Here is a 23490-nt window from a genome sequence, read left to right on the forward strand (position 1 = left end):
GGGCGGCCTGTATGTGTTCATACGAGGGCAGCTCCGTCAGGTCTCCCAGTGCTGCTACTGCAGGCTTACTGCGCAGCATCTTGGTGGTCACTCTTTTAATGTCACTGGCTGTCACGTTACCTGGAAATTATTTGTTGACAAGTCAAGCCAGGTGAAATAAAACAATTTCTACTTATTAATTTTGGATGCAACTGTTTCCCCTAACACAGGTATATTCTGTGACACTTTTAAGGCAATTTACTGTTAGGACCAGTAAATGTTGTTCAATACTCACTTATTAAATCACACAGTTCATGTGGCAGCTTTCTCTTTCCTGTTGAAAGAACCTGACGACCTACATCTTCAAAAATAACTGGCCGCGATTCGAGGTTCATCATCAGCATGGACTTGAGCTGAGTCTTGGCCCTTTCCAGTTCCATCTGGATACAGTGGTAACATAAATGTTTTATTTTTGATTTCGTAACAATAACTAATATTACATACTGTAATCTGAGGTGGATTTTGCCTGTAGCAATTGTTACCTCTCCCACACTGGCAGCCATCTGAATAAACTCTCTGGTTATTATTTCCACCATTTCTCGCACCTGGAGATGAATGTATGTAATGATAAGCACACTACATAAACAAGGACCCCATAAACCAAAATGCTAACCATTTACAAGCAGAAAATATTTTACAAGTAGATCACATTCAAATTCAAGAAAAAGAAACTAACAAGGGCCGCCAAGTACAATTACAGGGTTAAATTTAGTACCTGGTTCACTGTCATTCCATGCCATTTTTCAGTACTTCCTATTTCAACAAGTGGCAAAAAATGTATGGATGGAACCAAATAAAGTGATTAATGAATTTAATTTGCTGCCTATAGCAGATAATGGGAAAAGACTTTGGCAAATCAAAATTTTTGGTGGAACTACAGTAAACAAACAAGACTTTTCATGTCTGTACCGACCTGTCTGGGGTCTGCACTAGCATGGATACACAGCAGACCACTGTCCTCGTAGCTATGATGGTAGGAGGTGGCATTGTACATCCAATGATGCCTACAACAAACAAAACAACCAAAATCAATATCAGCTAATTAAACCAGCTTTCCTGGAGCTGTATTAGTAGAGATTAGATGCTCACCTGTTGAGCACATTCAGGTACAGGCGGGTGAACATGCCTTTCCCAGGTCCTCCTGCAGAAAAGGAACCACCTCCACCCATCATCATGTTGAGCACCGCGAATGGGATGAAGTCATCCTCCTGGAAAGGAAAATAAACTTTTTTTTTATTTGGAAGTTTGTTGCTAACAGGTATCAGGCACTGAATGGAGCCCAGCATTAGGAACACACACCCGGAAGGAGCAGCTTTCCAGGCCGATCATGATGTGGGTGAGCTCTGGAATCGGAGTGGGGCCAAGGCTGACATCTGACATATCCTTCTCCATCTAACAAATAAAAAGATGTCATTAGCCTACTTTAAGACTAACTGCAGCAATACTTAGATCTGTATTTCCTCTTTTATGTCTGAAATATTCCCTATTACTATTTTTCTAAAAGTACTGTTACAAATATCACAAAAGAAAAAAAGATACCAAGGAGGATATTTCTCCTCTGTAACTGCAGGCAAACAATTTGCTAAAAAAATCTGAGGACATTAAAGTGGCTGTAAGCAATGTTTTACAGTAACAGTGTATGAAATCACAATGTTAAAACAAAGTGAAGATGTGAAAGGGGTGCATTTAATTGACAAAAAATTCCCCCAGCAGTGGTGCAGACCAAGAACAGAGCTAAAAGAGAGTGACTTTGGACATCCACCCACCCGGTGGCCAGAAAAACTATTCCAAATGGATGATAATGTTGCTTCTTAACTACTGGATTAGTAAGTGTTTGATAATACATTTGCCATAGAAGAAGATGCAGTATGTTAATGCCTTCAAGTGGCCAGGAGGGACCATTTTACACCTGGAAAATCTGCTACAGAAATGTTTGGAGCCAGATGTTGTGCAAAGATGACTAATAATTCACCTTGACAATACCACCAGTGTACTGTGCTACAGAGAGGTCCACATTGGATGCTGTGCTCGCTTCCCACGCTGGCCTCACACCCAGAAGGTATTTCCTGGCACATTCAACCAGCTGTTCATGTTCGATGCCCACTCCAGCCAGGACCATCCGCTCAGGACAGTAGTAGTTACGTAAGTAGCTATGAAGCACTTTCTTGTCAATCTTGTCCACGTTGTCTGCAGGACAAAAACGAGGCAGTCCGACCGTGTTGCCTCGATATGCAGCCTGGAAAACAACAATAAGTCATGTACATGTTTAAGAATAAAAAGCATTATGAATCATTACAAATATGGGGTTTTAATTGGAACATCTTTCAGCGCAAATAGTAAGAGTCTTCAAATCAGACCAGAAGACCATGATGCAGTGGTGGAGAGTCTATAAAATGACAGAGAACAGTGAGAAATGTCCAAGAATCCAATGTAGTAACTTGGAACAGATTTGTGTGAACAACAGACCACAACCCAAGTATATTTTATTAAAATTTTGTAAATCAGAGAAAGCGGTTAATTTTCACATTTAAGAAGGTGTGTTAATTATCGGTCAATCAACTAGTCAGTTTCAGATACTTAAAAGAGTGCAGAGATAACTTTTTTAACAAATTATTGAACTGACTATTATTGAACTGACTTCACTTGGTACATTTGCATTCAGTTAAAAATACAACATACAGTAATATTAGTTGCAGCTTCAAACAAGTTAATATTGTTACCCTTCATTTCATGTAGTTATGAAATTAGTACCTTTTTAATATGCAGATTAAGCTCAAGGTAAAAGTTGGTGCCTCCTCTGATGGGTTCTGTCGGCATTCTTACATGCTACAGTACAATTCACCAAACTAAGTGATCACTTAATAGGTTGATTGTGGCAGCCCTAAAAATTTATAACTTTGTAGATAAAAGTCATGGATTGATTGATGTCACTTTAAGAGAGAGCTAGTTTGCCTTGTCAGTGACATGTCACTCACAGCATGGATCATCTCGGTGAGTAAAGGCTCAGGGTCCGGCCTCATGTTTAGATCTTCTAACTCAAAACGAACTGCCATTCTGGTCATCTCAAGCTCTTCATCTGCACAAAACAAAGACAGACCACTTTACCACAACACTGGTGCAGTGGCCTCACACATTCTCCAGGACTGATGTGTCAGTTCAAGTCAGCCTAGACTTACCCAACAGGCGAGGCTGTAGTACAACATCAGAGAGAACACTGACTGCTGTGTCCAGACCCTTCACCTCAGCAGACACTGCATACATGGTGGTATCTCTGCACAGCAAAAATCACACACATAAACAACTGCATTAGCCATGTAATGCAATAGAGGGAAGAACAACACTGACACAGGCATTGTACTGAAAGAGCTTATACCTTGACGTCTGGCAGTCACATATCCCTCCATGCTTTTCCAGCATGAGAAGGATTTCATCTTTACTCCCGTACTGAGCCGTGGACTTGAAAGAGAGCAATACACTGTTGTCAGAATCATGTGAAAATGTCGACCTTTTAATTTTCACTCTCTACTTTTTTTTTAATTCTGGTTCTTTATTTTATTTTATGTTTAATTCATGAGCATGTTTTAGGCTTTGCTTGCTAAGAATATGATTTATAATAAAAAAAAATACTTGAAGTTAAACTTCCAGCTTTTCTATGATCACCTTAGACTGGACATTAAGAATAAATTGGAAGTGTAAAGAAAATGAACTGACAAAAGTCTCAAAAGTACTTACAGAAAAAGCAAGTTTCTCTAAGAAGTGTGCTATTCCACTTGGATATTTTGCTTCATATCTGGATCCAGAGTTCACTAAAACTTAGACAATAACAAAGAAAACATCCACATTGTATCCACTTCATACAAAACCTAAAGACAATAAGATGCAATTATAATTTCACTTTTGCAACTTACCTCCAACTGTGCAGAATTGACCAAACTTATTTTGGGAGGCCACTTTGAGGCCATTTTCTAGAGCAGTGATCTTGGTCTCATATTTTTCCTGACCATCCACATTTGCAAACACTGGCTTGGGGATCCCAGGCAGCGGTGCAGAGAGGGTGATATTTGGGTATCCATTGCCACTGCTGTAATTCCTGTACGCTGCAATCCCAAACCTTTGAGGACAATAAAGCAATGTTTAATCTCAGCAACTATTTAGAGCTGCAAAGATTAGTAAAATGAGTTTCTGATTTTCTTACATAGTGACAAACTTACCAATGACAACAGGTGCAGCTGTAAAACTGTATTTAAATTAACTTGAGCAAAAGTAACCAAATTGCAACTTACACCAAAGTAACACTAATGCAGACTGATCGAACAACAAATCTTCCTTCACATTAATATAACGTTAGTTAGCAAAACTCAACTTTTAACGTTGCATTTAGGTTACCTGGATGATCAACAAGCAACAAATGTTTAACTGGAAAAAACCCCCCAACTGGATCATCCAAACATTTTAACTACCTCACTTCTACAAAATATCATCACCATCAACTGGTCAATGTTGTACCTCTCATTTCATTAACCAACGTTAACTAATTATGTTACGTTATCCACATATGAAGCTAACAGTTAGCACCAAGCTAACTGAGTAAACCAACGTTAGTAAAGTCTGTGATGAGGTCGCAGACGTTAAGACGCTGCGGATGTCAGACGAAGACAAAACATGAAACACACTGGATATACTGGAGGTGTTGTTTCTCTGTATTCATATACACCCCGGGGAGAATTTTACAGCATTTAGTTTAAATATGTTATTACCTTTGAACACGACTCCAAGTTCCACACTTTGGCATGAAAGCCGCCATTTTGGATCCCCCATGACGACAAGGTAACCCGGATGATGATGATGAAAATTTTCTAAAGTACTTCCGTCGCAGACAACTTTCATATGCCTACAAACATTAATCAGGTAAGGGCTGGGGCAAATAACACATTTTGTTAATTTATGAAGTGAAAAGAAGCAAATACAACCCTTACAGTGAACAAATATTAAATAACGAGCATTTCTTCAAATATTAATGCGTTGCTACTTTTTATTTCATGAGAAAAATGCAGTAAAACACAAATCGAGGTGTGTGCATAAGTTTGGACACCAACTTACTTGTAAAACATAGAATTTCATTTATATTTTAACCACTTCGTTTTCCAGTGGACTGCCCGCAGGTCTGTGAGTGCTTTTTGTCTTCTTTGTCCTGGTCATCTTTTGTATCATGTTTGCTTTGCTCAAGTCTGGAGCAAATAGTGTCACTGCAAGCAGCTTGCAAGGATGAAAATGTATTAACACCGAACCGGTGTCTCTCTAATGGGTTTTGTGATCCAAAATTGATACTTTAGAGTGGTCTGCAGTTATTTCACTTTTCACACAGTTTCTAGGGAGGAACATGATGCCAAATATCTGCACACCTGGAAGGAGTGGTCCCACCATGGTATGGTCTTCTATTGATGTTTGACAGATTGACATTAAGAAAGACACCCTGTACAGTATGTCACGGGCTCAACAACAGTCTTGTTTTCCAGGAATTAGTGCTGAAACTCACCAAATGTTGGAGCAGGCCTTATGTTTAACTGAGTTCCATGGTGATGCCCACCCCATCTTCCTCACCCCAGCCTTCGTCCTCCTTTCACTTCTTGTTTCTGGTACCTTCACACTGCTGTCATGAGTTTGCTCCAAAGACCAATAACAGACAACTTAAAAACTTCACCTATAGTTGATAAAAGTATTAGCAAATTATTTGTAAATGTAATTATTATCCTACATCATACATCAAGGAGTTCATTGTCCTTCTGACCTGGGGGGGGGGGGGCCTAAATATCAATCAATAGTGTACATCATTAACTAATTCTGAGAAAAGTCAGCGGGTCTGTATCAGACAGAAGTCTCCTTTAGTATCTACATTAAACTGTGCTCTCACACAGAATGTTTGAGAGAACTGGGATGCTACACCTCCTTTTGTGAATTTATATGTTTGATGTTGTCCTGAATCCAACAATGTTACATTTTGCCTGATAAATCAGTCTTTGTCTGCTTAATTAAAATGACCCTTCCTGCATAGATTATAAATCGGTGCATTTGTACTTTAATTTCCATTTGATTATACTGAATGGACTATCAATTTACATTTGCAAGGACTTTATCTGGCCCCAGTAGACATGTTGCAAGAATACAGTATGTTAGCTGCTGCCATGCAAGTGAATAAGTGAGACAGAACTGCATGGATAGCTTTGTATGTTTGTATCTTTTCTATCATAAACAGAGGTCAGGTTATTGTGGGAGCAAGGTTAAGCATCTCCATCCATGCCAGTGTGAGGCTGTACTTAGCCAAAATGGTGCTGTGAGCTAAATGCTGACCTGCTGGTGTTTGGCAGGTGTAATGTTTTTTTTACCATCAGTTTAGCCTGTTAGCATTATAATTAGTAACAAATAGAAAGTACAGATGTGGCAGATGGGAATACCATTAGTCTTAGTATTCTGTCATAAAACAAATTATTGTGATGCAGTATATTAACTTAATTACTGTAGATAATCAAGGGATCACCAAAATTGGTCAAAATTTTGACTAAATATGAAGGTCAGTACACGTTGGCTATAAGCGCCTACAGTAGTTCTTCACTTTAACACAAACACTTGGCTTTGAATTTCAGTTTATTGTTTTGTGATCAGAGTGTAGTGTGTAGATCATGTTTGCTTCTGTTTTCTGACTAAATAATGGAAAGACAATTAAGGTTTTTGTGCTCATTACAGCTGTTGGTTTTGAATGAGAGTGCGAGTGTGTGTGCATGTATGTGTGCATGTGAAGGGGGGCTGAGGGTGTCCAGTACATGCGAGCGACTGTTGCTTGTCTTCTCCCAGCTGGAAGCTCGGTAAATGCATCAGGAGAACAGAGGTTCAGACAGAAACTGACTGAAGACAAATGGGCTGATTGTAAACCAACACAGAAACAATCCCTGGACACATGCACAGTAAGTATCAGTGCTCTTAATGTTCCTTCAGTGTTGATGAAATGCTTTGTATTGTGATTATCATGCAAAAATTAAATTCATTTTGTATTTGTCTAATGTTCAGCCTTGCAAACCTGATTAAGGTAGTTTCAGGTGTAGTGTGCTGCTTTTTGTAGCTGTTAACATGATTGAATCATATGCGAAGTCATTCAGTGTCTGAGGGCAGTGTTGGACAACGTACTAAATAGAGCCTAAGCACTGAATTTGTGTTTCTCTTGTCTATCTGTTGAATGCATACAAGTAGTTGACAGTATTACATTCAGGTTTATTTCTGTGCTAATGTAGCAATGTGATATTCATCATGCTCATGAGAGAGACTATAAACCAACCAAAGACATGTTTCCAAATGTTGCGAGTAAGATACAGGTAATAAAAAACACAGCACTTCAAATTCTAGCTAGCAAATTCTAGCAAATATTGCTGTGAAATGCAATTTAAACAGCATTACCTTTCATATGTGATGGACTGAAGATGAAAAGTAAAACCTTCAGTGAACTGTATTTTTGTCAGTAGGCTTCTACTGAAAGAAAAATGAATGGAGATTTGTTCAAATATGAATTATACCTTTATATTTTGTAAGTGACATCTTAATACAAAGTGATGCATTCATCCACTTCACAGGAGCTAGAGCCCATCTGAGTCTCAGCCACTTCCTTTAAGTATCAGCCAGAGACTGTGACAGTGACATTTAATCTTATTTGGCATAATTTGTGCATTTCTCAAAGACTACAACAACATTTGGGGAAAAGCAGCAATAAGCATTAAGTGCTGACACATGTAAAGTACCACACAGTTCAGTTGTGGATAGCATTCAGCGATGATTCAAACGCTGCATCTTCACTTGTTTTATTTGATATAGAGACAATAAAAACAATGAAGATAATGCTTTGGACAATCTGCACTGAAAGAAAGAGAATACAAGTCAGTGTGTGGCCTAAAACATCTTAATGACATGCTAAACAGTGTAAATGATCTGTTGTGAGTCACACAAATTCACACCCCCGGCCCCTTTGCATTATGCTAGTGTAACCAGCCACTAGCCCCAATCAAGCAATCAAGCATTGATGCATTTAGTTCCACAGTGATGACTAATGTACTAATGTCCAAAATCAAATGTTTTTTATTCATGGGTTCAAGTAGTCTGTGTCAACACTGGTAGGAGCTTTTTTCCCCAGTCTTTTGAGTTATTTCATCCTCTAACAGGGGCCAAGTGAAATAAAAATTACTGATAATTCTTACTATGAACTTCCTGATAATATGGTGTTATTTGGAAAAGTAATGCACTTCTAATAAAATGTAGGGGGAGGTGATACTGTGTAAAAACAGGCCTTATTTTTTTTTACACCATTTACTCATCGATATTAGAAAAAATGTTTTTCTGTACATTTGTGGCATTTTCAGACAATAAAGGATCAGCCCTTACATGGCCATACTGAAGATCATAAAAGCCTATATATGATCAGACGGTAGCTGTCCTTGCAGGGACCAATAACTGATCTTCGTAGTACAAAGCTCCGCAGCCTCTTTTCATGTCACTTTCATTGAGTGGAGGGCCACAGTGCGAGCTCTCTAAAGTGGCTGGGCCCATTCAAGGGAACTAAAGAGGACAAAGCTGAGCTCACTGTGGTGCCACAGACTCACAACCAAAATAGGAATGAAGCAAAGGGAAAAGGGAGGGGAGGCATGAAGAGCAAGAGAGACAGAGAGTGTGTAGTGAATACATTTCCTAGTGCTGATTAGAAGTGAATCTACGGTATGCAAACAACAGGTTCATCGTTTGTTTTGTAGAAATGTGGTAAAGGATGCAGTAATGGTATGAAAGACTTGCGCACATTATTCCATATTGCATACTGTAAATGTAAAATCACTGGGTCTCTGGGTAAAGATATTGGTAAATACAGCACCATTATGTTACTTTTGGGTTATTTACCCAAACTGGTATGGTATGGTTGCTCACTGTTATAGTCTACAGCTCTTTATAAACTGATTGTTACTAATTCAGAGTAATAGTAGTACATGTGAAGTAACATAATTTCCAGCAACCCTTCAGTGAGACAGTTTAATTCACACTTTATTTCTGCACCTCCTTGTCTGAAATGTAACCACGGTTCATTACCAGATGCATGTTTGGTAAATATATTGTTGTAGACATGCAAATGGCTGATAATCTGTCAGAAAACAAGCAGTCTGTGTCAGTCTCCATGGTATGGTATTACTTTACTTTACCATGGTAAAGTAACAGCTAAGGTTGAAATGGACCACATTTCCAGTTCAAACTCTGCCTGTCTGTTGTGTGCACACTGTCAGGTGACACCATGGGTGAAGCTGTATGGTGGTTTCCTAATGCCTCAATGGGAGCCCTGCAGTAGGATGCATGCCACCATTTGGACATTCCCACAGATGCCTTCCCACCTCTGCTTCCTCATCCTGTCCAGCTTGGCAATCTCATCCCAACTGGGTGAGTCCGTGTACCTCTTACTATAAGTTAACTCAGCTAGTTACTAACCTCGATTTTCTGTTTGTACTGTGTCTCCCAGGTTTGGAGGATGTTTTCTTCAGTCCCCAGGACCAGACAGTCAGAGAGGAAGAGACAGTTTTCTTCCACTGTGTGTCTGGGGAAAGTTCACCTCCTGCGAGCATCACGTGGCTCAAAGATGGAAAGGTGGTCACAAGAGGTAGACTGATTCAGGTAAGCAGTGACGGACAACACCCACAGACTGATCCGTTTAATAGATACGATTGGCTTTTTAAAATTGGCATTCGGTACCACTGGAGGTTTCAGTCAGTGAACCTTCTGAACACTGCAGGATTTGAGGTCAGCATATTACGCCTCATTTTGGAGGGGTTATGAGGCTAGTATTATCAGCTAAGTAGTCTTCATGCACCTTGTGAATGCAGTCCACACTGTAGATTAGTAGGATGGCTGTCTATTTCTTTTGTCTTGCTTAGCATAACATAGTGTGATCAGACAGTGCTAACAAAATCTGTGGGGCACTATTTTGCCAATGTACTTTTGAAAACATTGCACATCCACCTCCAAGAGTGGTTCATCATTTTGCAACAGGGAAAACAGTATTATGCAGTGGATCTATTGCCTCACCACAAACACCCGATCAAAACGTCCAACCAGCACACTCAAAGGTTACTCATGAACACATTATAACTTGTTTGTTTAATCTGTACAAAACCTGAAATGTAAAACAGTCAAGATGTCAAACTTTTTCCTGTTCAGGGTGAGTATGGAGGTGGTAACCAGAAGAAAACCTCAGGCACTCTGCATCTTTTCAACGTAACATTAGAAGATGATGGGATGTACCTTTGTGTCACACACAATCCTTTACTGAACATCAGCAAGGAGAGCAAAGCAGCTAAACTAACAGTGCAGGGTGAGTGCATATTCTCAGTTCTAATTTTTCTTTTTAATCTGTCTGATCCTTTCAACAAGTTAAATTCAGAGAAAAATAAATACCAAGATAGGGATGGAATTAACAGTTTTTTGACTAATCATTTTGTTTAAAAAATACCAGAAAATAATGTAATAAAAAGTTTTTGTCAGTAGTGAAACAGGGCATCAGACCCCTGGGATCACAAAATGTTTAAAACTGGAAACTAAAGACATTTAACTTTATTTGTTTCAAGAGCCAGTGCTATTGGTCAATTATCTTCTAGTGTTGGAACTCCATATGCGTCTGCTGTCTTTCAGGTGTCCCCAGACAGCTGCAGATCATCCAGGGCCCTGACAACATCACTGTTGCTATGGGAACAGAGGTCTCCATGCATTGTGCCATTCGTGGCTTCCCTGTTCCCATGGTACACTGGTTCAAAGACGGCTGCCTCCTGACAAACTGCTCGGCCTCGTTCAGCCTGCAGAACAATGGACAGCTGCTCACATTCAGGTCTAACACTGCAGGGACCAGAGGAATATTAATTCTTGATTGTTTTTTGCCAAATTGTAATAATGAAAAGTGCACTATGCTCGTTATGCATTGAGCTTGTTTAGTGGTGTGCTGTTGTGGTTGTTCATGATTTGCCAGTCCAGAGTCTAGATTTCAGAGTCACACAGAAGTAGTGAGACACACTGAATGTTTGACTTTAACCTCTAGAGTCCTGAGCTTTGGAAACCCAAGCTGTGCGGTCCTCATATGAGGACGCAGGGACTCTAGAGGTTAACAATGGTGTTATCATTTCTGGCTGTGCTATCCAGGAATGTGACAAAGGAGGACGAGGGCTTTTATCACTGTGAAGCATCCAACCAGAAAGAGACAATCAAGTCCCAGCCAGCCTTCCTACTTCCAGCTGGTACTATATACACTTACATCTGCTGTAAACTAAGTTGTTTAAAGTAGTACTTACAAGTAAATAATTTTCAAAGTAAGTAAATAAGTCTTATTAAAACAAACAAGACAACATCCAATTTAATTAATAGTTTTTATCTCAGACACATTTAACTACATGTCCAGCTCTTTGTAACCATGCCTTTGTCATGGTTAAGTTGATTTTTCACTGGGTAAACATAATGAAAACACTTCCTCTTGTGAATTCTGCCAAAATTTATTAAAAGGCCTACCTGTTGTAGAACTGGTCATTCAAAGCATTATTTGTAAATTCAGCAGTATTTTTTTACAAAATTCACTATTAGTGTTATTTAGTCTCTTTAATTGAATTTTTTGCTGATTTTAGTAGTTTGCTAATAAACCAATATGTGACTTTTTGTACATTTTTATGTCTAGCCAAATATCAAATAAAGGTTTTTATTGTTCTCTGGTTCCAGTTCCTGCACAATAACAGGAAAATAAATACCCACTGAAACAAAGATTACAATAATGACAAAGTCTGGGGACTATTAAAGAATGGTTAATAGAGATACAGTCTTCCCAGACTTTAAATTTTTGTTTTTACACATAGCATGACTGTTGCAGCTCAGTGGGAAACTGAAGAGCAGGAACAGCAGATGTACATTTAAGCGACATGCATGTCTTGTGTCCAGAGATGGACTGGAGTTTCATCCGACAGCCCACAAACCTGATGGTGAAGAGAGGAGAAAATGCCACAGTCACCTGCAGGCCTCCATACAGCAGACCAGCAGCCCAGGTGTCCTGGTTCAAGAATAACCAGCTCTTCTCTCCCGCAGCCCATGTAACTGTGCTACCCAGTGGAGACCTGTTCTTTTACAGGTGTGTGTTTGTACTGTAGTGTGTGTTTAAAGATATGCCATGTGAAATGTGTTTGAATATTACATTTCCCAAAATATTTCTGTTTTTTAAAACTTTGTTCTCAGGTTATTTGTCTTAAAATACCAAAACATTACAAAAAAGTTTTTCAATACAGAACTAAATTAGAACCAGCAGAGGACACTATAACTACTGTTGTGGAAAGCTTTCTACAAATGTTTAAAATGAGGGTTGAAAGAGGGTATTTGTCTTTGAATCTTTTATTCTCTGCAAAGAGGAGCATACAACTGACAGAGTTTCAGACAGTACAGTCTGTCAGTCAAAACTCAAAAATCCAGACAATATCTTTGTATTTATAATCGCTTTGCAGACAAGAAGACAAGAAGTGTGTGCAAAAGAGAAAGCTGGTTAAAATTAAATGTCTTAACCCCTTACAAGGAAATCATACATTTTCTGCATAGCAACACAAACATCAATTATAGTGTGAACTTGTACTCTTGACACAAGATCTAGGAACCTGAAATAAAGCAAAGAGCAGTAGGAAACATCACCACATACGGAACTATCAGTATACTTCTAAGTACTGCGGCTTCTAAACATTCAATACAAAATTACAACTACACAACACAGCTGACTATTCACACTCACAGATTTTTGACGTTCATTCGCTATCGCTGTTTTGTGAACTTGCAATCAAATTTCAGACTTTTGAAGGTTTCTACAAACATGTATTTTGATGTTATCCTCTGCAGTGTCCAAGAGTATGACAGTGGGAGTTACTTCTGCAGGGCCTCCAATGTCCATCTTCAGAGATTTCTCACATCTAGAAGAGCGACGCTAACCGTGCTGGGTACGACCATGCTGTGCCACTTGACACTTCTGACTGTTGCTCCATGTAAAGGTAACTATCGTTATGAGCTATTTCTCTTCCTGGCAGCACCTCCATCAGTGACGCTGTGGCCCCAGGTGCTGACTGTACCAGTAGGTGCCCAGGTGGTGCTGGAGTGCCAGGTGTCAGGTCACCCTCCACCCTTCATCAGCTGGGTCAAGAGAGGCCACTCCAAGCAGACTGGAGGCAAGGTTGCTTTGGGGTACGGTCGTGTGTTGTAGTGGTGAGATGTACCTAAGTACATTTATTCAGGTGCTACACTTTAGTACAAGCTGAGGTTATTTCTTATGCTACTACATTTATCTGACAGCTACAGTTGCTTTTTAGAATAAGATTTTATCTTTTGGTTTGTGCCTACGTGGGGACCCTTGTTTAGCAGTTCCACAAAAGAGTGATTTGTTTTTTTAAACAACAGTTTGTTTACCTTAAATAAATATTTGATGTACAAAGAAGTACTCACCAAGCATGTAATTAATAGAGATGTATGTGTTGGAACTTTTTATTATGTCCGCTCCCCTTAATCATGTCACGAGCCCATCAGCTTTATCTTGTGACCTGTTGGGAGTGGCGTGATCCCTAAGTTGGGAACCACTGGACTAAGATACTTAACTGTATTTACAATAAAGTAGTTAAATGACAAAAATGAAAATGCTAATTACACACTTATGCATCTGATAATATCAAATAGAGCAATGCTTCAATCACAGGAGACATTTTACTGCAGAATGACTACTTTTACCTTTAATACTTTAACTACATTCAGATTTTAATACTTCTATTCTTTTATGTTAAGATCTGTACTTGTATTTGTACTTGCAATAGAGTATTTTTACAGTGTTGCATTGGTAATTTTACTCAGGTAAAGGATTTGACTACTTTTTCTACTGTTAATGTGTTGCAACTTTATTGAAAAGCAAAAATGGTTATTATTTTCTTTTGACTTCATTTGTTCACTAGGAAGGGATAAGGATAAAGATAATCACTTTTATTTGGCCAAGTATGTTACACACAAGGAAGCTGTTTCTGGTATAGAACCGAGGCAGCCATTTGCGGCACCAACTCAACCGATGGCTCTAACCATCGGGGGCAACTTGGGGGTTCAGTGTCTTGCCCAAGGACACTTTGACATGTGGACTGCAGGCACTGAGATTTGAACCTCCGACCAGGAGATGACTGCTCTACCCACTGAACCACAAACCTGATGAAGTACTTTGACAGCTTCCTTATATGGTGTGACCTTTTACATCATTCACAGACGGAGAAATGCTACTCTGTACATCCAGTCAGCCAGGACCTACGATGAGGGAGTGTACGTGTGCGAGGCCTTCAATGCACTGGGTCAAAGCCGCAGCACAGCAGTGCTGAGAGTCGCTGGTAAGTCTTTATTAGGAAATACTTCTTATACATAATATATTTACAGAGAGACTTGATCATTTTAAAGGTTCTGTGGTGGTGTTAAAGTTAAGTTCTTTGCCGGTTTTAACATAGTAGCACTGAAGACATTGTTATTTTGGGTCTAAATAAGCCAACTATACTGCATTTCAAAGTGTTATACAATAAATGGATCTGATAGAACTCATAAGAAGATATTGTGACAGGATCACACAATATTGTTTGGTTTGTAAATCATTTAAGTTATCCCTGCATTTCTTGGCACAGAATATTGTGACAAAAATGCATTTCGTTCCAACTTTTACAAATTGCTACAATATTCATATATATGTTGGTACTCGACTCATTGTCTTAGCAATTAAAGTAGCACCTGAAGTTCCTTTCTTATGTGAAATACAGAATATGCCCTAATTTTCCTCTTCCTCCTCCCAGTGAGCCCCATCATAGTGACCTTCGTAGGCCAGGTGAACTGCAGGATCGGGGCTTCAGTGGTCCTGCCCTGCAGGGCTGTAGGGATTCAGCCCATCACACATACATGGACCAGAGGCAAAGCAGGGATTCACTCCCTCATCAGTCCCACTGCAGACACCCACATTGATGGTGAGTACAAAGTGGGATCAGATCCATTTGTGTTTATTTTCATCAAGTTTTGCAACAACATGAAAACCACCCTAGGAAGAGGAGCACACATGAAAGCTGTAGTCTGCCAGTGTCTAAACTGGATGTGAATATACTCTGCGATTCTGTGGTTTGTGACTTGTTGTCTTATTGTAGAAGATGGAGCGTTACATATTTCCAGTGTACAGTACTCTCATGCAGGGGAATATTACTGCACTGCAGAGAACCGAGCAGGACAACAACAGAGACGCACTGTCCTCACTGTCACAGGTATGTTGACATCTACTCATCATTTCAGTGATACTTTTTCTTCACTGGTGGAGTGACAAACACAAGATATTACTAAGAACATGCATGCACATATACAGTACCTTAGGCTGCATTCACATTACATGCGACTTAGATCTGTAGTGTGAACAAACTAAAGCTGATTTTTTTTTTTGTTATCAGATCTGGGTCACTTGCATATGGTACTGTAAATTATCTTATACTTGTGCTGGGAATCTTTTCATTAATGATCCACACACAAGGACACCTATAGTATATATTTATCTGACAAGACGCCTCCCTGATCACATATACACAGTTTTCTTTTTCTTGCTGTTTCTCTTTCATGTTGTCCTCTGTCCTAAGCTGAAGATCATCCAGCCAATAGAGGCAAACAGACGAGACTGGTTTTGTCTGCTGTGAGTAGTAATTTGAAAATCTCTGCTGTTGCTCGTGTGGTGACACCATTAGTAGAACATAACTAGGTACATTCACTAAAGCACTGTACATAAATACCATTTCCAGGTTCTTGTAAAGTACGTGAGTATTTACATTTTCATTTCCTTTTACTGCACTATACATTTACCTGGCAGCTGTAGTTGCTACTAACTTTTCAGATTCAGATTGTATAAGATTTTAGATGAAAACATGACAATCTCATAAACTACAATACATTGTACAATACAAGATTAAATCAGTAATTTCCAATGGATTTATTATCTGATTGTGATATGACTGGTTACAAAAGAAAACTGTCTTGGGCCCCTTCATTTTGACATTTCAGATATCTGCAGTATATGTTGTTATCTGTAAGTTGGTTTCATTTGAATAATGGTAATTATACGAGATTTTACAATAAAATCAAAGATTAGAGAAAAAATAAAAAAAATTAACCTTGTATTTTCTTTTAATCATCTCGCAACCCTTCCAACTTACCTTATGACCCTGAGATGGGGCCCTAGATCTACTAAGTAAAGGATCCAAATACTTCTTCCACCACTGAGTGGCAGTGTTTCGCTCTACATCAGTGTGCATCCAGAAGTTGTGTTTTACTTTTGACCATGTGTCTGTGCAGATTCTCAGTCATTCAGGTCATAGTAAACTGAAAAAACTTAGAAAAAAACAACTGGACTTAGATTTCTAGGTCAATGACGTTTCACCTCTCATCCAAGAGGCTTCATCAGTTCTGGAACTGATGAAGCCTCTTGGATGAGAGGTGAAACGTCTTTTGATCATGTGTGTTCTTTACAAATGTTTATGTCGGTGGCTAACATCACTGCTCAGGTATTTGTGGCCTATTAACTGCTCTCTACTTGTTTTGTGACTTGGTTTTGCTTGTGCCAAACGCTGTGCCTGTCCTTAAACTAATAGTCACTGTTTTCAAATTTTTTTAGAGCAAGAACAATGAACCACCCGTTTCCAGCAACTCTGTGGCTGCACCATACTACACAACATTGCATCATCTACATGTACAGGAACAGCATAAGGAGGCCACATGTATGTGCTTAACTTCAAATTTCAACCATCAGTTCTGTAGTACCTTTATACTCATGAAACAGTATCACTAAAATTGCCAAGATAGTGTTACAATTATTATGCAAATATGCTAACCCATGGTAAATACTATATGTGTGACCTAATATTAGGTTATCCCATAGTTTTTATTTGAGAAAGTGTTTCTAAGATGTTAAAGTAGAGACACTTTGGTGGGAGGTGATTATTAGAAACAGCTTTTCTGTTTTACTTAAATAGTGAAGACAGTTATGTTTTTCTCTACTGATTATTGTTTTCTGCAGCACAAGTGGACAAGCTAGCAAGACCAGCAGTTACCTTCAGCTCTACTCACTGGTCATGTGACCATAACTTTGTAGGTTGCAGTGGTCTGTAGAGTCTTTGTGTAAAAATGTGTATCGACTGCTGGTTTAGTTTTTACCAGTTGTACTTTATAGTGATTGAGCAGAGCCATGGTTTTCTTGTGCAATGAGGGACTGTTAGTGACATTTGATGTGTGCTCGCTTTTTGTTTTAGGACCATTTAATGTGATGGCTAATCTGGCAAGACGAAGTGAATTTCCATCCACCTGATTTTATGCACATTTTCAATTTTAGCATAAAAACCATAGTGAAAAATTCAAAAACCTTTTTACATTTTGCTGAGGTGGAAAGGTTGCTATATCAATAAAAGTAAAATGTGGCACTTTGCCACATTTTACTGAGAAACTGACTTTGCAAATAAATCATGATGTACATTGCTGTTTTTTTTATTTTTAGACTCATCACCTTACTGTGATGCTGCAACAGACGGAGTTACCACAGATTCTACAATTTTAAGGGAAGCAGTGGTGGAGCTAAAGATGTCACCATGGTCACTAGGCCGTGTGTCAGAACACCAGCTGAATCAGCCAGCAGCCAGTCCAACCCCACCGTTAGTCACACAGATGCAGCCTCCTTTGTTAGCAGCTGCTCCACATTTGATCTTCCCGTCAGTAGGTCTCCACACCCCTGTGCCAATTTCAAATGGTGAACCACCGATAACACGCAGCCAGACATCAGCAGTCACCAGTGAAGGTTTGGGTACAACCCTTCAGTATCTGCTCATTGAAAATCAGTCCCATTTGACATTAACATCATCTCATACAGGATTTCAGCATCCAGTTGGTGGCAAATTGTTGATGGAGCCTGATTCTCAGGACTCTAACATTCATGTTGCATCTCCAGCTGGTAAAACCTCAGAGCCCTTCACCAAGTTGTCTGGTTCTCAACCACAGTCAGAGCCTCCAATAACTGGACCCTTTGGTTTTCTTAAGTTGGAGTCATACTCACAGACTCCAACACAGAAGCCTTTATCCAAAACTAAAACAAGCCACTCTGGTTCAGTCACTCAGGCGCGTCAGTCTCAAACTCAGGCCCAGCAGCTGGTTACAGAAAGTAAATTTGACCAATCATACCATGAGCCAACCTCAAACCAGATTTCTCAAGCCAAACTCAAACACCCAGGTCAACCTCGCCATCAGAAAACTCATCAGCAGCCTTCATCCACCCTCTCACAACTATCTCAAGCTTATCCTAAACATTCTTTCACCGTAAGTTCTTTACCAAAGTTCCATCGTGAGCTTACAACAGTCCAGCATTTTTATTTGCCTTCCACACAAGCTCCACTTTCGTCAATCACCAAGCCTCAATCATTCCAGGTCCACAGTCACCATTCAACAACTATACCACCTTCAACCATTTCTCTACTTTCTCAAATGCAACCTCAAGCATCTCCAACACAGCATCCACAGCCTTCAGCACTGGACCCTGAAATAACAGCTGGCCATCAGGTCAACATGTCAGATCAGGTACAACTAAATGCTACTCAGCAAGGTAACACAGGTCAGTCTGCCCAATCATCCAATGACACTGACCTTACAGAGTGGCTGAAGAGGAACACCTCCCAATCACCTATGACCAGCAATGACCCCAGGTAAGTGAAATGTAAAACACTGTGCAGTCATTTCATGTAACTACAGAGATTGTGCTGTGTGTTGAAGGTAAAAACAGCACAGCAATGCAACAAGATGTCACTTCTGTTTGTCTTGCACACCCCAGAGTGACACAGCAGTCTCCATCATGGCTGCCTGTGCTGGAGAGGCATGACATCCCCATTGTGGTGGGAGTGGGTGTATCTTTGGCTTTCATCTTCATCACTGTTACCTTCTACTCAGTGGTCCAGAAGAATGAACCTGCACCAACAAGCCGAGCAGGTCAGAATGTCCTTCAAATGGCAGTGCACCTTTTTTTAAATTTAGTTTTTAAAGTTATGATAATCAAGGTAATATTTTTACACTCTGCAAAGTATGGCAGATGTTTTCTTTTTAATGAGCTTTAGAGGTGCTGTTAGGTGGATGTTGATACCTGCTAACTTGCAGATTCATATGTTACAGACATACTGTATATGGGAGTGGTATCAATCTTCTTAACTGTGTCAACGAGCAAAAAGGTGTATTTATCAAAATGTCAAACTATTTCAAAGCCGAAATGTGTCCTTGACAGCTCAGAGGAATCTAGGAGTCCCCATACGACATGCTGAACGTCGGGCTACAGGAAGAACATACGAAAACAAGTAAACACTCATTATTCAGAACAAAATGTACTTAACCTTTTGCTTCTTTGTAAATGGCACATTAAACTAGAGTGTTGTGTGACTTGTATAGAGCTTTTGAAGACGATGATTGTGTGGCAGTGATTGAGCAGAGCCCCAACACATCGGACACTCGAGCCCGACCTCCAGGTCCCAGCCTGGTCACAGTGCAGATGGAGCCGACATTTGAGGACTTTCAAGTGGACACAGACCCCGTTCTGGACAACCACTCAGTCACTGTAGAGACTTATCCTGAGCCCATTCTTGACACAAAGGTTTGATAACACAAACACATGAACATGAGACTGTGAGATCTTTATTCAGGGATATTTTTTATCTGAGGTTTAGGGGAATTTTGATCCTGCATGCATGAACATATTGAATTAACAGGATAGCATGGGGATAGCATAGAAAAGGATGGTTTGGTTTTCCCCAATCTCAGATATAACAGAAATTTACAACGGTAAAGCTAATAATAACATAGGTAACATACTATGCTAATGTGCTACACCTAACTCAGCCATTTAACATTTTTGTTTGTTTTGGTGTGTAATTAGAATTACAAACCTCATGAACTCAGATTTCTTAAGGCTTGTTATCCTCAGTTGTATCACATCAATTAAATGATCTTGCGCATTGCTAACTCTTTCAGATTGATTCTTCTCTAGAGGAGGAGAAGGGCTGCAGTTTGCCCCAGCCCAGCATTCAGTTGCAGTGTGCTGATGACTGGATCAGTAACCAAGGGGACAACAACAGCCCATGTCAGGATACCTTGCCTCCTCCATCGCCCTTACCTTCCCGTTTGCCTTCCCCCTCTCCACCATCCAGATGTGAGGATGGCCTTCGCTCTTCTTTAACTGTGCAAAGTGCTGAGCCGTGTGTAGCACCTCTCCACCACAGCCTTAGCATCTCACATGGCAACCCTCCCCTGCTTCTGTCTCACCACGTCTCCTTGGGCCTCACTACAGTTGCAGTGGATGTCCATTTTTACCCATCAGCCACTGCTTCAATGGCAGTAGGCACTAGTACTCATATTAATTCTGCCTCTAATTCCACTTCAATGGCTGCGCCTCTCTTCAGTCCCCCATTAGGTAACAGTCATGAGAACGACCAATCATCTGCCAGATTTCATCAGTGTAAGTAGCTACTGATTAAAGGTTCATGGCTGTGAATTTCTATGTTTTTGTTACTTGAGAGAATAGGAAGCATTACCCAGCTAAATGAAAATAGCTGTGCTAAAGTTAAGCATCCTACGTTACTAAACCTAAACACAATCCTTCTGAAACATCCACCTGAGGTCTCACGTTTGTAATATCAGGTTTCTCTTCTTCTAGTTCAGGATTAGACTATATATACTGTCTTGTGTTTCCAGCTGCAGCCATTACACAAGGTAGAGATCAACCTTAAGAGCACTTGTGTTATTCATTAATTCCTGTTTTGATTGGTTAGGGGTGAAGATATTTCATCACCAGCCAATCAGTGCAGGTGTTGATGACAGAGGGAAATATGGGCTGTAACGATGGAATTTGAGAAATTTAAACAACTTTGGCTGAAAAAAAATGTCAGATATATTTTAAATGCACTCAATATGAATAAAACATTTGCTAAAAACGAACATAATACCAGCGCTTTAAAAACACACCAGTTAACCACAATATGTTTCTTCATCACAAAATAAGTGGTGTACATCTTATTTTTAAAAAGGAGCACAGTGGTTACTTTTTAACATCTCTTGACTGCGCATGTGCATGGTCCCTGCTCTATTTACAGTCTGCCACTAGCTTTACACAGTACATGAGACAACGTGAGAAGCTGGTAGGATAGCCTCAGCATGTTACCTGGTGTACTACCTGTACTAGTTACATTGATTACTGTCACATGTATTATGTTAAGTATGTCATGTTATATGTTCTGAATATAACTACAGCTTTATCATGATTATTCTTGCTTTCTGTTGTTTTTATTTTTTTTAATCATGAAAAAGAAATGCATAGTTTTATTATAATTTACATAGCAGTCACATTTGTTTGATATTATGTAATTGCTTATTTCAAGTAAAGGCATAAATGTGTTGTCCTGTATTGAATTCTTTAGTGAAACAGCCAAGGATACATCAGTTTGTCAGAAAATATTGCAATTTTTTATGACAGACTGTACATAACTTGTTTCAGTGACCTGCTCATTCTCTTGTATCAAGCTACTTGACTGTTACACCTTCTTTTTTTTTGAAAATGTAAGGGGCTGTATCAATAAACATTTAGACAACACAATCAAGCTCTTTAGTAATATTTTTGCCTGTAACTCAGACATGATCCCATGCATGCTCTTTATTTCAGAATAAAAACATGTCTTCATTTACTGCTGCTAGTGTTTTTTGTTCAGGAACAGTGCTGTAAGACTAGATGTGACTAGTAGATGTTGATAATGAGAGCTTATTGGATCGATTAGTAAATTAAAGCTCAGCAGAAGGTTTCGTCAGTTTTGTGGGACATGGAAGAAGTTCACCTGTTTCACCAAATATGTAATTAGGATGCACCTTTTTTCAGTCTCACAAGAAAATTTGCAATGGGATACAGATCTCCATCTCCCATCACTCTGTCCCACAGATGATTTCTCACCACTCCTGTACAGCTTGGCAATTTCTCACAAGATTAAATGTGAGAGTAAGTCTAAAAAGTGTGGTACAAAATATCCCTGACTAAACCCTTTTAAAGCAAAACGATTACTTTTGTATATTATGTGGCGGAGTCGAGATCTTCTGTCAAACGTAAGATAACAACAGAGTTGTTATAAATGCACTGCACTACTTGATTGAGGATTGTCCAGTTTTCTTAAAGTTATGATTTGCTATTATGGTTAAAGTTGCACTCCCTGATGTTTGGAAGAAATTTTGAATTGTAGCCCCTTTGCTCAAAGTCCTTTTGAACAACACAATTCAAAGTTGGGTGTCAGGAAATACATTTATGCTCCTGCCAGACACAATTACAAGTACAATTTTCTGGCCTTGTTCTGTGACAAAAGGTCTTGAGAAGTGCCAACTGCATCAAGAGGACAACAATCAAGCCTCAATTCTTCCTGTCTTTTGTTTTTAAACAGCAACTAGACTGTGTTTTGAACAAGGCGTTGCTAGACATAAACCTCTACTGGGGGACAAGACCCTCATAACTCAAATCAGACAGTTTTTTTTCTTGAAAGTTTATTGCTTAGCCCACTATTCCACTGCCTGCTGCCAACAGGAACTGCTGGAAAAGGTAAAAATGTAAAGATATTAACCTTTATGAAAACATTTATTTCAACATACATCAAGAACATTTCTTTTCACGTTATCAATCTAAATGAATCCACTGCCAAATATAGGAGCTTGTTAAAGCTCAGATGTGTGATTTTAGTGGGGCACAGTAGATCAATACTGGGGTACATGTCACAGTAAAAAGGGTCTGACGATGCCTTTGGTTTTGATTATGATTTCTATATAATATTTAATTTACACTGAGTCAGTACATTTGAATCACTCTTTGCAGAGTAATGAGCCTTTTTCACAGCAGATCTTTTGACTTGTTATAGTAGGAAATGTGTTACTAACACCACTGACAATGGCTCAAGTGTTGAGATGAATCATGAGAATGTGACAGAGAGCCAACAAGTACACTAAACCCACTAACCCACAGTGGTCAGTTCAACCAGACTCTTTCTCATTAAAGTCATTCATGTTAGACATGATAGTATAAATAGTTTACAATCTATCGCCGTAAAAAACATATTTCCATTAGGTTCAGAGGTAAATTCTAAATTTGCTTTTGCATCCTGCTGTTTGAGCTTTAATTACATGATGTATACAGTAAGACACAAATGTTTTTCATCTTTGGTTCCTTACTATAGCAGCTACACAGTATAGTGTCGTACGTTCAGCCTGACTGCCTTCATGACACAGTGGTTTTGGTGTCATGCTCTGCCTTGTGCACATTTGTGAGAACCTCAAATTTTACATGTACAC

At 39.3% G+C, this 23490-nt stretch overlaps 2 protein-coding genes across 5 annotated transcripts in view; one reads left to right on the forward strand and one right to left on the reverse strand.

Annotated features, from left to right (window-relative positions):
• The window catches only part of pmpca (peptidase, mitochondrial processing subunit alpha), a 5875-nt gene extending 980 nt beyond the window's left edge, over positions 1 to 4895 (reverse strand). Inside the window, exons 1-13 of the mRNA XM_020598266.1 lie at positions 4797 to 4895; positions 3948 to 4150; positions 3772 to 3851; positions 3413 to 3495; positions 3216 to 3310; positions 3015 to 3115; positions 2012 to 2275; positions 1339 to 1431; positions 1129 to 1247; positions 953 to 1043; positions 522 to 584; positions 275 to 419; positions 5 to 120 (exon numbers count right to left, since the gene is read on the reverse strand). Coding sequence (XP_020453922.1) covers positions 5 to 120; positions 275 to 419; positions 522 to 584; positions 953 to 1043; positions 1129 to 1247; positions 1339 to 1431; positions 2012 to 2275; positions 3015 to 3115; positions 3216 to 3310; positions 3413 to 3495; positions 3772 to 3851; positions 3948 to 4150; positions 4797 to 4843 — 1500 coding nt within the window. The 5' untranslated portion in view covers positions 4844 to 4895. The remainder of the gene's footprint in view (positions 1 to 4; positions 121 to 274; positions 420 to 521; positions 585 to 952; positions 1044 to 1128; positions 1248 to 1338; positions 1432 to 2011; positions 2276 to 3014; positions 3116 to 3215; positions 3311 to 3412; positions 3496 to 3771; positions 3852 to 3947; positions 4151 to 4796) is intronic.
• Positions 4873 to 21796, forward strand: LOC109959113 (uncharacterized). 4 transcript variants are annotated; one of them, XM_020598235.1, is made up of 23 exons: positions 4873 to 4947; positions 5405 to 5464; positions 5556 to 5675; positions 6889 to 6998; positions 9345 to 9495; positions 9575 to 9726; positions 10270 to 10423; positions 10741 to 10933; positions 11242 to 11336; positions 12025 to 12211; positions 12961 to 13058; positions 13146 to 13299; positions 14353 to 14471; positions 14922 to 15089; positions 15264 to 15377; positions 15741 to 15793; positions 16769 to 16871; positions 17645 to 18456; positions 18565 to 18839; positions 18965 to 19119; positions 19409 to 19478; positions 19570 to 19771; positions 20149 to 21796. In XM_020598235.1, exons 3-23 carry the CDS (start codon positions 5579 to 5581, stop codon positions 20638 to 20640), a joined length of 3954 nt encoding a protein of 1317 aa, XP_020453891.1. In that variant the 5' UTR covers positions 4873 to 4947; positions 5405 to 5464; positions 5556 to 5578; the 3' UTR covers positions 20641 to 21796. The 4 variants fall into 4 exon arrangements, with proteins under 4 accessions (XP_020453891.1, XP_020453890.1, XP_020453889.1 ...); XM_020598234.1 differs by adding an exon at positions 15558 to 15577 and having other exon boundaries at positions 15296 to 15377; positions 17645 to 18839; XM_020598233.1 differs by having other exon boundaries at positions 17645 to 18839.
• Positions 21797 to 23490: the final 1694 nt, after the last annotated feature.

Source organism: Monopterus albus, unplaced genomic scaffold, assembly GCF_001952655.1.
Source record: "Monopterus albus unplaced genomic scaffold, M_albus_1.0 scaffold37.1, whole genome shotgun sequence".
Lineage (NCBI taxonomy): Eukaryota > Metazoa > Chordata > Actinopteri > Synbranchiformes > Synbranchidae > Monopterus > Monopterus albus.